We start from the raw sequence: 14841 nt of genomic DNA, 5'->3' as shown, positions 1-14841 counted from the left end.
CGGGATGGCAGGGCCCCTTGTCCAGAAAAAAGCGTAAAGAATTTTAAGACAATGGCAGCTGAAAATTAAATCAAGCAAGGGCCTTTCTGTGCGTGGGGCGCCTTGGGTGACTCCAAAGTCACCTGCCTGTGAAGCTGGGCCTGAGTGGGGGTTGGGTGGGGTAATGGCATCGGGGAAGAGCATGAGCCACAGAACTGGAAAGACCTAAATCTGAATCCCAGCTGGGCCACCTTGGGCAAACGGCTAAATCTTTCTGTTTCGGTTTTGTCATGTTTAAAATGAAAATGATATGACCTCTCTTAATGCATTTAGCAAAATCCAGCAAAGCTTCCAAAAGCCACCTAATGGACATCAGAAAGCATCAGACAAGGTATGGACTGTGGTGGCCGTCAGCTGAGGCTAAGATCCCGGCTTCACCATTTCCAAGCTGTGTGTTCATGGATGAGTTACCTTCTCTCTCTTAGAGGCCTGTTGCCTTGTCTATGAACTGGGGTTGTTGTGAGTCTCAGCTGAGCTGTTCTAGGTGTGGAGCACTTCTTGTGGTCACACAAGGGGCCACCAGAAGAAAGCAGGCTGTCCCCCATTGGCGGGAGCATCTAAGGGGCTTTTGCTCACTGGGAGTCCAGGCTGAGTGCTCTGCAGAGCACAGTGTTCAATACTGTGCGGCCAGGTTTCTGCCTTTTACCAAAGACCAGTGTGCACGCCAGTGTAGACCGCTGTTCTCAGCAGCTGTTGGATGGGGAGAGAGGCAGGAACTGGTGTGTGTCTTCTTCCCTCTGCCTCCATCCAAGGAAGAGGTATGAGAAGGTGTGAAAACAGAAGAGGAAATTGGCAAGGTACAGTCCCCCAAAATGGGTCTGAGGTCTACAGGGCCCCATGAATGATCTCTCTCACCACATGGCGGCAGTTATAGTAATAATAGATACCACATCTGGAGTGTCACCACCTTGGATATGTTCCAGACACTTCACATAAACAATCCTGCTTAATCCTCAGAGAAATAAATATTTCTACACCCATTTTATAGATGAGAAAACTGAAATTTGGATGGCTCCAAAGCTTGCCCAAGACCACACAGCCAGGGAGTGGCAGAGCCCGGGTTCATTCCAATGTCAAGGCTGTCTTCAGCATGCGGCACTGCCCCTCACTGCTAAATGACAGGGGTGACCCATCCTGAGCAGCCCTGCCCCCATCATTTCCTGGGGCGCAGGGATCGGGAGGAAATGCCATCCCTGGGCACTGCCCCACCTGGCCACTCCACTCAGTCCCCTAACTGCAGGGCCAAATGCTCTTTGAAATAAAGGGAACGTGGGGGACTGTGCACACCTGGGCCCCCCCATGCCTCAAGGTATGGAAGCTGAGAGACGACACACTTCTTGGGTGTGCCCCTGGCCCCTGCCAGTCCCTCCCAGGGTTGGCAGCCTTGCCAGTAGCCATCAGCCTGAGGGAGTGGGTTCCCCAGGGTCTCAGACACCTGCTGTCCTAACAGCTTCCTTTCTTATGCTTGATGGTTATTTGCCTCCATTTAAGGAAAACAGACATCTTTTCAAAAATGTACTCTATCTGGGCCAGCCTGTGGCTCACTCGGTAGAGTGCGGTGCTGATAACACCAAGGCCACGGGTTCGGATCCCATATAGGGATGGCCGGTTCGCTCACTGGGTGAGTGTGGTGCTGACAACACCAAGTCGAGGGTTAAGATCCCCTTACCGGTCATCTTTTAAAAAAAAAAAAATGTACTCTATCTGAGAAATGACCTTTCTCTTCACACCAACTCAGGCACCCAGGGTTCTATGAACTGAGACAAAAATCCAAACCCTATGCATTTGGGGATACTTTGCATTCTCGGTGACCCTCTCCTCTCAGGGCAGATAAACACGGAAAAACAAGGGACACTCAGTCAGACGGTGGGAAATGCTGCAACAGAGAAAACACAGCACCAGCCTCAGTGTCCCTGAACAGCTGGATGCGACAGGCACGCTGGGGCTGGGAGGGGCCCCACATGCATGAGAACTATGGCTCCTCATTCTTCTTAACACTCCACAGCGGCCAGAGAGCACAGACAGGAGAAAGACAGCTGCGGGAGAAAGACAGGGAGGGGACAGTGAGCGGCGGTGCAGGCCCAGCGTGCCAACCCCACGTGGAGTGCACTGGTCTCGTGCACACCTGGCCCAGTGCTGACAGCATCGCCAGCGTCAGGCAGGAAATGGGCTTGAAAACCAGCAGGCACGTTCCCCCTGCCACCACCTGATGGCCGGGGAGCACGAAGATGCTTCCCACGAGGAGGGTCGTCTGGAAGCCAGCCCAACCACGACACCCAGGATGGTGCCCTCCCAAATTGCTGAGGTTAAGGTACCCCCGCCCAACACACACACGCACACAGCTGAGCACCGTCCTGGCTGGCTCTGGTCCCATCTCCAAGCCCCACCCACGTCACCGCCAGTGATGTGCTTTCTGCCTCTACCCGCCCCCCTCCTCCACAGCAAAGAGGTTTCCAGAACTGCCAGTCACCCACGAAAAAAGCAAATCTTCCACCGGGTTCAGTGTTTTACTCCTCTGTTCTGTTTCCATGGTGACCAAGCTCACAAGGCCTGATCTGTTATCTGACAAGGGGAACATGGGAAAGGCTGTGCTGGGAACTCTGCGGAGTAAAGGCTGACAGCGCCACACGTGTGTATCTAAGGAAGGTCTCTGCAGCTGGTGGACAAGGGTCTAACGATCCCCCCACTGACACTCCCTGGGGACTCAGTGTCCCTCTCCATGTGTCCTAGCCAGCAAAAGCAGACTCTGTCCCAGAGCTGCCCAACCTTTCTCTTCCTCCTCCTGCTTCCATCTTCCTCCTTTCCGGGCACATCCCTCCAGGCTCCCACTCATGCCTTGAGGCACTGTCAAGCCTTGTAGGTGACATGCTAGGCTAAGGGGGTGACTGACCCCTTGCTGCCCAAGGGCAATGTTAGAGAGCAATAAACCATCCAAGACAAGTTTAAATGGGTTTTAGGCTGAGTTGCTGGGATCAGTGGTTCTCAACTGGGGCAATCTTGACTCCCACCCCAGAGTATACTGGGCAATGTCTGGGAACATTTTGATTGTCAGGACTGGGGGGTGGTGGGGGGCAAGAAGAATGGAAGTACTGGCATCTAGTGGGTAGAGGCCAGGGATGTGCTAAACATCCTGCAATGCACAGGACAACCCACCCCCAAAGAGTTATGAGGCCCAAAATGTCAATAGTGCCACAGTTTCAACAGCTTTATAAACTGCATTTCTTTAAATAAAAAAAAAAAAGGAAGAAGAAATTTATCCAATTATCATGAAAGGTGGCCTATTTAAGGAAAGGGTCTTTTTAAAATAAAAAGTATGGAAGAATCTTTGCAAAAATCCTACCCCATTGGGATGTGAAAGAAAATGTGACATTCCAGGCCCTGCCCTGTGGATTAAGGCTTAAATCCAAAGTTGATTGAAGGGCTTTGAGCCTGGGGCCTATCAACTTCTCAAGGTCAAGGAACTGGCTGAATTTGTGTGCAAAATGTCTGTCTGTGCATCTCTGGGCAGGATGAGTTCATAACGTTCATCAGATTTTCACAAGGGGAAGTAACTCAGGAAAGTCTGAAAACCAACCATCTTGATGCCACCTGCTCTGACCTGTACTCCACTTCTCTCATCCATCTATCATTATCTTTACCAGGACCCTGGCCATGGTCCCCTCTCTGCCAACCCAGATACACACGTGGACACTCTCCCAGCCTCAGAACCTGACCTAAGTATGGAGCAGAGACGTACCTGATTTACCTTAACTTCATTAGGATTGGTCACTCGGTCCAGGCCATAATCCAGCACATCGTTCATTCCTGGCTGAATGGAACAAAAACAACACAAGTATCACTACAAGGAGAATCTCCAGTTTTTGATCAACTTCACGTCTTGGCCAAGCTGCTAATGTGAGATCAAGTTGAGAAGGGCTTGTGCCCTAGCCCACTGGGAACTATGAGGGTGTGTTAAACCTCCAGGTGAGCTGGTGAGATTCATGAGGACTGTCCTGCCACCACAGCATCCCCAGCACCTAACAGTGGGATGAAAGAATGGATACATGGGTGGATGGATGGATGATGGATGGATGATGGATGGATGGATGGATGGGTGGATGGATAGATGGATGGATGGGTGGTTGGATGGGTGGATGGATGGGTGGTTGAATGGGTGGATGGATGGATGGATGGATGGATGGATGGATGGATGGATGGGTGGATGGATGGGTGGGTGAATGGGTGGGTGGATGGATAGATGGATGGATGGATGGATGGATGGTTGGTTGAGTGGATGGGTGGGTAGATGGACAGATGGATGGATGGATGGATTGGTGGTTGGTTGGTTGAGTGGATGGGTGGGTAGATGGACAGATGGATGGATGGATGGATTGGTGGTTGGTTGGTTGAGTGGATGGATGGGTGCATCCATGGATGGGTGGTTGGATGGGTGGATGGATGGATGGATGGATGGATGGATGGATGGATGGATGGATGGATGGATGGATGGATGGATGGATGGATGGATGGGTGAATGGGTGGGTGGATGTATAGATGGATGGATGAATGGATGGATGGTTGGTTGAGTGGATGGATAGGTGGATGGGTGGATAGATGGATGGATGGATGGATGGATGGATGGATGGATGGATGGATGGATGGATGGATGGATGGATGGATGGATGGATGGATGGATGGATGGATGGATGGATGGATGGATGGATGGATGGATGGATGGATGGATGGATGGATGGATGGATGGATGGATGGATGGATGGATGGATGGATGGATGGATGGATGGATGGATGGATGGATGGATGGATGGATGGATGGATGGATGGATGGATGGATGGATGGATGGATGGATGGATGGATGGATGGATGGATGGATGGATGGATGGATGGATGGATGGATGGATGGATGGATGGATGGATGGATGGATGGATGGATGGATGGATGGATGGATGGATGGATGGATGGATGGATTGGTGGTTGGTTGGTTGAGTGGATGGATGGGTGCATCCATGGGTGGGTGAGTGGATGGGTGGATGGATGGGTGGTTGAATGGGAGGGTGGATGGATAGATGGATGGATGGTGGATGGATGGGTGGATGGATGGATAGATGGATGGTTGGTTGAGTGGATGGATGGGTGGATGGGTGGGTGGGTAAGTGAGTGCGTGGGTGGATGGATGGATGGATAAGTGAGTGGATGGGTAGATGACGTAGGGAGGGAGGGAGGGATGGAGGGATGAATAGCCGGGTAACTCTCAAGCTCAGTAAGAGTTCACAGGGATTAATACATGTGGACCTCCTGACTTTTCCCTCAGTGCTTCTTCCCCTTACTCTGCAGTTTTTGTCTCGGGCCGAGTGGGGAAAGAGGAGTAACAGAGCAGTGCTTAGGGGGAGTCCAGGCTTCATTCAGGCACCTCTGAGTTCCAATCCTGGCTCTGCTGCTTCCCAGCCGTGCAGAGGACCTTGGAAACCATTTCTCTCTGCACTCGCTAACCCATCTGAAGAACCGAGGTGATGCCTCCTACCTGGCTGGTTCTTGTGAGGACTCAACAAGATGAAGTGCGAAGCCCTCAGCAAAGGGCAGCTGTTACTGAGCAAGGGATTGTGTTCATTTTAAGATCCTGTGTACAGAGGTGTGACCCAAAGCTGAATCTTTGATTCAACCTCAGTAGAATCAGCTAGTTTTTTAGCTCAGTGGTAGGGTTGCCAGATGAAATACAGGACTTCCAGTTAATTTCAGATAAACAGCAAATGATTTATGTCCCAATATTTTTATGCTTTGGTATATTTACAATACAAATGTAAAATATATTTTAACAGAAAATTTATTTCATAGAAAAAGTATTCGTTGCTTATTTGCAAGTCAAACTTCACCAGACGCCCTGTACTTTATTTGCTAAATCTGGCAACCCAACTCAGCAGGCTACCCTGGAGGTAAATACTGGGTATGCAGCCTAGGCAAGGAAGGAAATAAGGCATAGGAAAGGGATGGGAGGAGGACAGGGAAAGGGGGCAGTCGCCCTTACCCTAGTTGTTACAAGTGGACCTCGATCGACAAGTATTTATCAGGCATTTTCTATGTGCTGGACATTGTGCTCAGCCCTGGAGGGCCCGTGGTGAATATGGCATAAAACCCCTGTTCTTGAGGCATCCCCAGCAGGCCTATCAAGGCACCTCCAGTCTTGTGGGGGAGACAGCCACTCAGCAATTGATGAACAAGCAATAAGTTACAGTTGTGACAGGTGTCTTGAAGGGGCAATGCAGAGGTCCAAGCCAGCCCTCAATGGGATCTAACCTACCATGGGGTGGGGGAGTGTCACCAGCATCAGTGCCTTCACCTAAAGTGGGTTCTAGGAGTTGCCCCTCCAGCTGGTATGAAGAAACCCACCTGTCAGCATAACTGAAGACCGACTTCACATGCAGACACACACACACACACACACTTGCACACACTCGCACACTCTCACACGCATGTGCTCTCTAATACACACACACACCTGCACATACCCGCACACATACATATGCACACACACACGCTCACATGCGTGCACATCCTGACACACACCCACGGTACCCCTAGAACTGCTGTCTGGCTGCTCGTCCACAAGCACTCACTGCCTCGGCAGCTTCAGTGCAGCGGTCTGCTTGAGTTTGAATTAGTTATTCAACTCTTTTCTTGGTATTTGTCCCATGCTCTGGTATAAACTCGGCTACACCGGTGCTCAACAGTGCACATGCATAACTGAAATCAGCACAGGGGCTGTCCTCGACTGCCCAGAACAGTCTTGAACTTTCAGAGCTGTAGGCACCCACTGGACTTTACTATTCTGCCAGCCTGTCCAGTTCCAGCCCCCACCCCAGCTTTCCTTGCCAGCTCTAGGGATCGGCCAGGCACATCCGTCTGGCTGCCTGGCTGCCCAAGCTCCTGCTTCCTCTTGATGCCCCCGGGGGCAGCAGCTCTAGAAGTTTCACTTCTTCCCCATTGAGCCTTGGTTCTACCTGGTGCCCTGCCTTTAAAATTCTCCAGGGGGCTGCCTTTCTGCCTCTGCTGCTTTGGAAGACCCCCCAGGCTCCATTCATTCATTCATTCATTCATTCATCAGATAGGGTAAAGCCTTTGATCCACTGTCATTGTCACCAGAGCCACTGCTGACGCAGTTTCTGGTGTGCAAGAAGGTGCTCGAATGAAGATAACCCAGAGCTGACTGCCGGTGCACAGGAAATAAGGGCAACTGACGTTTCCCCATGGCAAGCTGCCAGCAGATAAGGAGGCATGCAGACGCTTTCTGCCCTGGTGCCACAGGCAGGAAGTCCTCCAGAGACATGCAAGCTTCCCCCTTCTGCTGGAGGAAATGTGAGCCCCAGGGGATGACGCCCCAACAACATCCCTTGGGCATAAGCCAAAGAGGCAACGTGCTAAATGCGTTGTAATTCAGGTACTCATGACAACGGCTCCACGAAGAGGCGACATCCCCAGGAATCAGCACCCAGAGCAGGGCTTGTTTGTGACGCTCTACCATGTCCCTCCTGTCCCTTCTCTAGCACTCACCTCCTTCCCTCACTTTCTTCCCTGAAGTAGCAGACACTTCTGATGCACAGGACAGAGAGCAAATACTAAACAAAGCACTGAGTTGTTTTATAAACAAAATAAAACGGAGGAAAGATATAGAGACAGATGAGACTGAAATGGAGAGATGACTTTAGGTTGAAGAGTTACAGAAGTCTGCTCCAAACAGACCTTGGCTCGAATGTCACTTCCATGGAGAGCTGTTCCCTGACCCCGATTTGACGCAGGTCCCTTGCCTCCTACAAGCTGCATTCTGTACATTGCTCACTCATTGCAGTCATAGTTTTAGTTTTCTCCACCAGACTATAGGAAGCTCCTTGAGGTCACAGTCCCCCTCTGGCTCATAGTCTAAATATCCCCATTGCATAGGAAGTGCCAGGCATAGAATGGTCATTCACAAATATATGTTGAATTTTTAACAGTTTGGGCCAGAGTTTATGGAGTGTTCATCCTGTTTTTATGCTATAACATTATACATCAGACCATTTCCCTAGGTCAATGAATGGCCTTTGAAAACATTATTTTAATAGCTTCACAATGTTCCATCATCATGTTGGATGTATGCACCTTCATTTATTTTGCCATTCCCTGTTGTTGGACATTTAGCCCAATCTCAACAGGAAGTGAAGAGCAGACGTCTCCCTCTCTGGTGAGTGTCTGTGTGTGTGGTTGGAACAAGGGCCATTCAGCTTGATAGTCAGACAAGTGGCCACTTGACTTAGAGTCAGAACACAGCCTCCGTCTGCAACACCAGGCCTGAGCGATGGACTATATCCTCGAGAGGCACAATGCAAAGACGCAGGGAGGGTCCCCAAAATGATGCACTTAAGGAACCTCTCCTTTTCCTCATTTCCATAATACACTGTTCTTTGCATCGTGCTCAGGTCTGCTCTTTTTTCCATTTGGGTAAAAAAATGGGAGAGGAACATCGTTTTCCTTCATTACAGGATGTTTAATCAACAGGGCTCCAGATGAGAATTGGGGCCAGATCCCTCAACTATCACCACCCACATCTGGTCTTGGCCTCTCCCCTTGATGATATGACTGGCTTCACGTCCAACAGACATTCCCTCTCCCCTCCCCTAAATCAGTCACCCCCTCGCTGTGCCCCCTCTGCACCTGGGTCTTATCTCTGGGAGAGCACTGCACACCCGTGTTACAGCAGTTTGGATTTTGAGCTCCCTGACTGAGAAGGGGGACCACAGGTGGGTGCTCCTTGCACAGCAGCAGCACGTGCATGGCTTTGCCATCAGACAGATGTGCATTCACATCCTAGCACCGAGCAGGCCACTGAACCTCTCTGAGGCTTGACTTCTCCATCTGAATAATGGAGATGGTGATACTCCACAATTCATAGCATCGTTGTCAGGTGTGAATGAGGTGATCCGAGCCACGAGCATAACATAGGCACATAGTAGGCGTTCAATGACTTTTAGCTGTTCTTTCATGCCCAGCACCTAATGCCTTCCTTGGCACAGAGTCAGGGCCTACTGAATGTTTCATGGATTCATAATCAAATGAACGAATGAATGGATCTGCTCAGTCACTGCAGGCTGCATCACGCTCTGCAACAGTTGGTTAACCAGTCCATGGAGTGGCTGCTCGACACTCCACAGAGCCAAATGCTTTGTTTGCCTTGGCTGGCTTTTTTTCCCACAGAAGTGACAGTTTGTTTGGGTCTCCTGGAGACAGTCTGACAGTCTGGAAGCTCCCGGGCTTCCTGGGATTGTCAGTCTGATTGCTCAATTTCTGGGCTGAGATGCTCTTCAAACAGAGCGTCTTCCACCCACTCAGGCTAACAAGAGATGGAGAAGGTTGTAAGAAAGCCGGGTGAGCAGGGTCCAGGTGTACCACTGCCTCGTCTTTGTCTATCGTGCGGTTTTGACTTAGGGGAGCAGCAGTGGGAGCACCTAGATGTGACGAGCGGTGCTGTGTCCCAGGAGGCTCCTCCAAGGCCATCAAAGCCTCATTCTGAACTTGGGTCCCCAGGGCTCTCAGAGAGGGACCAGGCACATTTGAACCCAGGAATCATGTTTGTTAGAGCTGCAGTGACTCAGGCAATGTTCTAATGACCAAGGAGGTGACAGAAGGGCTGAGATGCACTAAGACATCACATGAATTTGTCATGAGAGGCAAGAGAGCACAGGAGCCAAGAGGGAGGGCCCTGAGGTCAGCTGTATGCAGGTTCAGGTCCTCTGGTACTTATTAGCTGAGCAACTTTGGGAAAATCAGCAACATCCCTGAACCTCAGCTTGCCTGTCAATAACATGGGAATAATAATACCGCCTTCCACACAGGGCTGGAAAGATTCAACAAGACAGCGAACGCAGAATGCTTAGCACAGTGTCCAGCACACTGGGAGTTCTCATTTCGGGTCTGCTGTGAAGTTGATGGTGATGGTGACAATGACAGCAATGACAATGCTGATGGTGGACGTGGTGGAAGTGATGAAGGTGGAGGTGAGATGATGGACACAGTGATGGAGATGGGGGAGGGGTGGTGTGGTGAGAGAGGGGTGGGGGGAGGGGCAGTCATAGAGACGTGTTGTCATTTGACATACTTCTGTATCATGCTGTAAAGAGCCACTAAGCCACTTGCCTGGGGGGTGGGGGGGCTGAGAACTGGGAGAATCTGGATGACACGTTTTTCATTTTCTTTCCTATAGACTCCTGGTTGCAGAGACAGGGAGGAAAGGGACCCTGGGGAAATCACGTGCACAGTCAGTCTGTGTTGTTTTGTGAGGAATGCGATCACACTGGCACTCCCATATCATGGAGGTTCTGGGTGTACTATGGAAGCCATTCTCCACCCTACAGGGAGCAGGGTTCCCTCGGTTACAGTGCCACCAGGCACCAGGGCATCTTGCCAAATGAATGATATATCCATCATTATCCTCAGCCAAGGTGTGCTTCTTCTGGAACACATGAATGATGCACAGTTCCCTTCTCATACAAAGATCTGGCTCCTAAGCTACCAACAGGGAGGCATGTGCTTGGCACTGTGTCTCCAGGACCCTATGCTCTGTCACCCAGCCCCCAGAGACCAGTGTCAGGCATCTGCAAGCTGATTTCTCTGGAGGAAGACCCCTGAAGCAAAGAAAAACCAAACAAGCCACTTGTGAATCAAACCCAGGACCTTATCCTCAGCAGCACAGTGTCCAAACCCATGCCCCTACAGAGGGAACATATTAAGAGAATATGTTTTGAATGTAGAAAGAAAATAAGCAGAACAGGCAAAATCTGATGGGTTGGAAGTTCAGAAACCCCTAAGATTTGGTACTATGCCTGAATCAGTTCACTACTGCTTCTGAGAATTTCAGATACCAGGCAACCAAGGAAACTAAAGGAAGAGGAGGAATAACATTTTGTTTTGAACTTTTCTGGAAAGAGATTTCTAGAATCTCTTTCACATCTCCCACCTCCCATGATCCATAGGCAACCCATGGGTCTAACCCAGGAGGAAACTGAGGCAGCAGAGTTAACCTCAGCAGGTGGTGGTCAGAGTCTTCCTCTCTGTGCTGGGGGATGAGGCTACCATTTCCAGTAATGAGCTGAGACAGGTTACACCAGTTATATACAGCTTGTCTCTCTGGGCCACTAAAAGTCCCAAAGCCAGATATGCAATGTGTCCCAACCAACGAGAAGCTTAGCACCCACTTATTGCTTCTCTCCTCCTCCCATCTCAGCTGCTGGGGACTGGATCTTGGAGAGGAAAAGGAGAGTTAGCAGGAGACACAAAGGACAGCTTTGGCTATGCAGAGTTTCTGCTCTTGCAGCATTTTATTTTTCTGCTTTGGAGCCTGTGTTCTAGTTCACTCTTCTTATATTCCTCTCCCAAGGTATGGTATCCTGGACAAGAATAAAAGCCCCTGCCCTTATAAAAGACAAACTCATTCAGGTTCCTCCCTACCTAACACCAACAGATGGGCCAAGAGGCACTTGGATGCTAATCCAACACTAAGCAGCTCCTCCTGCTGATCCACTTCTAGCCCTGGAGGGAGATGAACTGGCAACAGGGATGGTGAGTACAGAGAGGGGTTGGGGAGGCATAGGAAGAAATGGGGAAACCAGGAAGGACAATACTCACAGGGCAGCGGTGCACCAGCCAATACGCCTTCTCCTGGCAATCCATCGCGTACCTGTCTGCTTTGTTCCTTTCCTTTCCGGTCCTGAAAATCCAAAAGCCACATTGAAGGCCAGTAATATGTTGCATCTTTCTGTCAGTAATGACTCCCCTTCCTAAAGACCTGCACCCCTCTCCCAATCTGCCCAAATAATTCATGTGTATCATAATAATAATAAGCATAGCAAACACTAATATCACACTTATGCATTAGGTACCATTCTAATTACTTTCACATGTATTAACTCATTTAATCCTATTTAAGCCTCCCACTGACATTCTCTCACTTCACAGCCAGGGAACTGAAGAAAAGAGGGGTTGAATACCCCATCAGGGTCACACTGTCAGCAGGTGTCAGAAGTGGGACTTAAACCTGGGCATCTGGTGCCAGGTCCAGCTCTCCTGACAGTAATGTGCTGCAGTAAGATCATGCCCTAGAGTCAAATCTGCTTCACCAACTTCACCATCAGAGCGAACGTGGATAACCTTATGGGCTGACATTTGACTACCTGGCTTCCTAATTTTTCCCTGATTTGGCAAACAACATAATCAACATCAGGACAAACAGGCAGCAATAATGGGATTGTGATGGGGAAAATGCTTGTCCTGGTGAGTCCTCTTTTCTCCCTACAGTCAGCTCTACTCTGTCACCCCAAAGAGTTCATGCCAAGTCAAGGCTTTCCTGAGCCCAACTTATTATTGTAAAAAGCTATTTGTTTCCCCTCTTATCTGTTAGTCTTTCCCTTCCTCGTCACAGATAAAAAAAGATGCTGGGTTTCTTGCCTCCAGGAGCAAGGTAACACTAATTACTGTGCCGTGGGCCCATTCCACACCATCTCCACCACGATCTGCACTTACAGTTGTTAACGCTTTTTCCCCCAGGCAACGAAGGATGACACACATGCCCTCTGCATGATGGAGTCAGCGATTTATTTCCCTGTTAATGTACTGTGAATAATATAATAACATCCAGAGAGCCAGATGGGTAAACAGCACCATTCCAGTGTAGTGTTTTGCCAACCTCCTCTAGAAATTAAATATAAATAATGTTGCTTGAACTTCCCCTTGGCAACCTAACTGGATTTTCCACCAGGTTAAAAGCCTGTGTCCTCCGGAGGATGGGCCACAAATGGTCTGAGGCACTGTGGAGTTTCCATAATGCTGGGCAGCCTTGTAAATAGTCAATCTCTCATTTATCCCAATATTCCTCTCTTGCTTTGCTCTTCTGCTTTTCTGTGATAGATGTTATTAGAGAAGAATCTTGATAAATGGAATCCAAGAGAGCCAGAAAACTAGCAATTATTGTAGTTTGTCACATTATGATTATTTTAAGCAACAACATTTGCTTAATTGTTCATTCATTCATTCATTCATGTACTTATTGATTTTCCACTATGTTCAAGCACTGGGAGTACGCTGGTGAACCAAATAGACATAGTCCCTGCCTTTGAGTAGCTTTGGGTTTAAACATCAAACAAATGTATTTATTTCTCAATATAGAATTGCAAGCTGCATTATGTGCTATAAGGAAACATTCAGGGTACTATAATGTAGAATCAGGGACAGCTTCCATGGTGGTTTTTTAAATGTCTACAATTCTTTGATACTCTTTCCATTGACAGATGGATCTATATCCCCTCGCCTTGAAGCCAGGTGGGATTTTGTGATGATTTCAGCCAACACAGTATGTGAGGAATGGCACTGTGTAATTTCTGAGACGGAGCTGCCAGCGTCCTCATGGAATATGTGTTCTCGAAGCCTCCAACTACCCGGAAGCAATCTGACTTCCCTGATGCTGCCATGCTGTGAGGAAGCTCAAGATAGACCACATGGAGAGGTCCAGAGGCCATAAGAGTAGAGCAAGAAATGCCAGCTAGCCCCCAGTTTCTCCAGGCCCCCGGCTCCAGCCATCTGACTGCAACCACTTGGGAGACTCTGAGTCAGAGCTGCCCAGCTGAGTCCTTCCTGAGTTTTCAACCTATGGAAATCATGACAGATAATGAAATGTGTTGCTGTTGTGAGCCACTAAGTTTAGAATGATCTGAGTACAGTAATAGCTAACCAGAAAAGCCAATTTGAGGAGATGACATTTGAGGTGAGCATTCTCTCTGATAGTTTAGAGAAGGTCAAATGACATGATCCTACTTGCGTCTCACAAACGGGAGCCAAAAACTGGGGACAAGATAGGAGCAGAGAAGCCAATTGGGAGGATATTGCTGTTGTTAGACTGGCAGAGGTTGGTTTGATCAGTGTAGAGGCAGTGGGGGTAGACAGAATAAGTCATATTTAGTGGAAGGGATTCTGCCAGAGGTGGCAACAGGACTGAATGACTGGACACTGGGCATAGCCTAGGGGTACAGGTGGATGATGGCTCCTTGCACCAACACGTGTAATACTGGAGGAACAGGTTTGGAGAGTAAGGGAAAGATGTTTAAATACAGACAGGTTATGTCTGAGGTGTGACATCAACATGAGATCTTGAATAGGCAGCTGGACTCTGAGTCTAGAACTCAGAAGAGGGGACTCAGTGTAACGAAATGGCACTACATCATGGGCCAGACTATATGGCCAGCGTAGTGCTGTGGTGATATCCTAATCTGAAATCAGAGGCAGCCTTTGGGTGAAACTGTGACGTTAGTGGGGAAAAGCCAGCATCTCAGAAGAGAGCCTTTTAGAAACTGCTCATCCCAAGACATCTAGAAGTGAATAGAGGAGGGGAGTGTCCCACAATCTGGGCAGCATAGAGCTTTATCCAAGCCGAGGCCAAGGCCTGGGTGGTGGGACTATGGGGACCCCTGATAATAGCTCTGAGCTGCAAGAGTGCCTACAGCACGCTGCAGGGCACATGTCTAGGTTCGTGGTCCTCTGTGCTGCTAGGATTGTCCTGCTCAGAGCAGAGAGGTGGAAGAGGGCCTGGAGGAGTTGAGGGGGATGGAAACATTTTATTCATCTCTGTGTCTCTGGGGCACAACGCAGTGCTGGAACCCATGAGGAACTCAAAACTGGTGCATTGAATGGAATTAAGTAATACTAGCTTAAGCTCGTAGGTTCGTGGTCCTCTGTGCTGCTAGGATTGTCCTGCTCAGAGCAGAGAGGTGGAAGAGGGTCTGGAGGAGTT

The 14841-nt window shown here is 49.3% G+C and overlaps 1 protein-coding gene across 1 annotated transcript in view; it reads right to left on the bottom strand.

Annotated features, from left to right (window-relative positions):
• RGS9 (regulator of G-protein signaling 9) overlaps window positions 1–14841 on the bottom strand; it is a 72090-nt gene that overhangs the window by 36562 nt on the left and 20687 nt on the right. The window contains exons 8-9 of the mRNA XM_008569385.1: window positions 11688–11769; window positions 3785–3847 (exon numbers count right to left, since the gene is read on the bottom strand). Coding sequence (XP_008567607.1) covers window positions 3785–3847; window positions 11688–11769 — 145 coding nt within the window. The remainder of the gene's footprint in view (window positions 1–3784; window positions 3848–11687; window positions 11770–14841) is intronic.

This window comes from Galeopterus variegatus, unplaced genomic scaffold, assembly GCF_000696425.1.
Source record: "Galeopterus variegatus unplaced genomic scaffold, G_variegatus-3.0.2 Scaffold488, whole genome shotgun sequence".
Lineage (NCBI taxonomy): Eukaryota > Metazoa > Chordata > Mammalia > Dermoptera > Cynocephalidae > Galeopterus > Galeopterus variegatus.
Note: the sequence above shows the minus strand (reverse complement) of the source record. Positions and strands in the feature narration are given on the sequence as shown.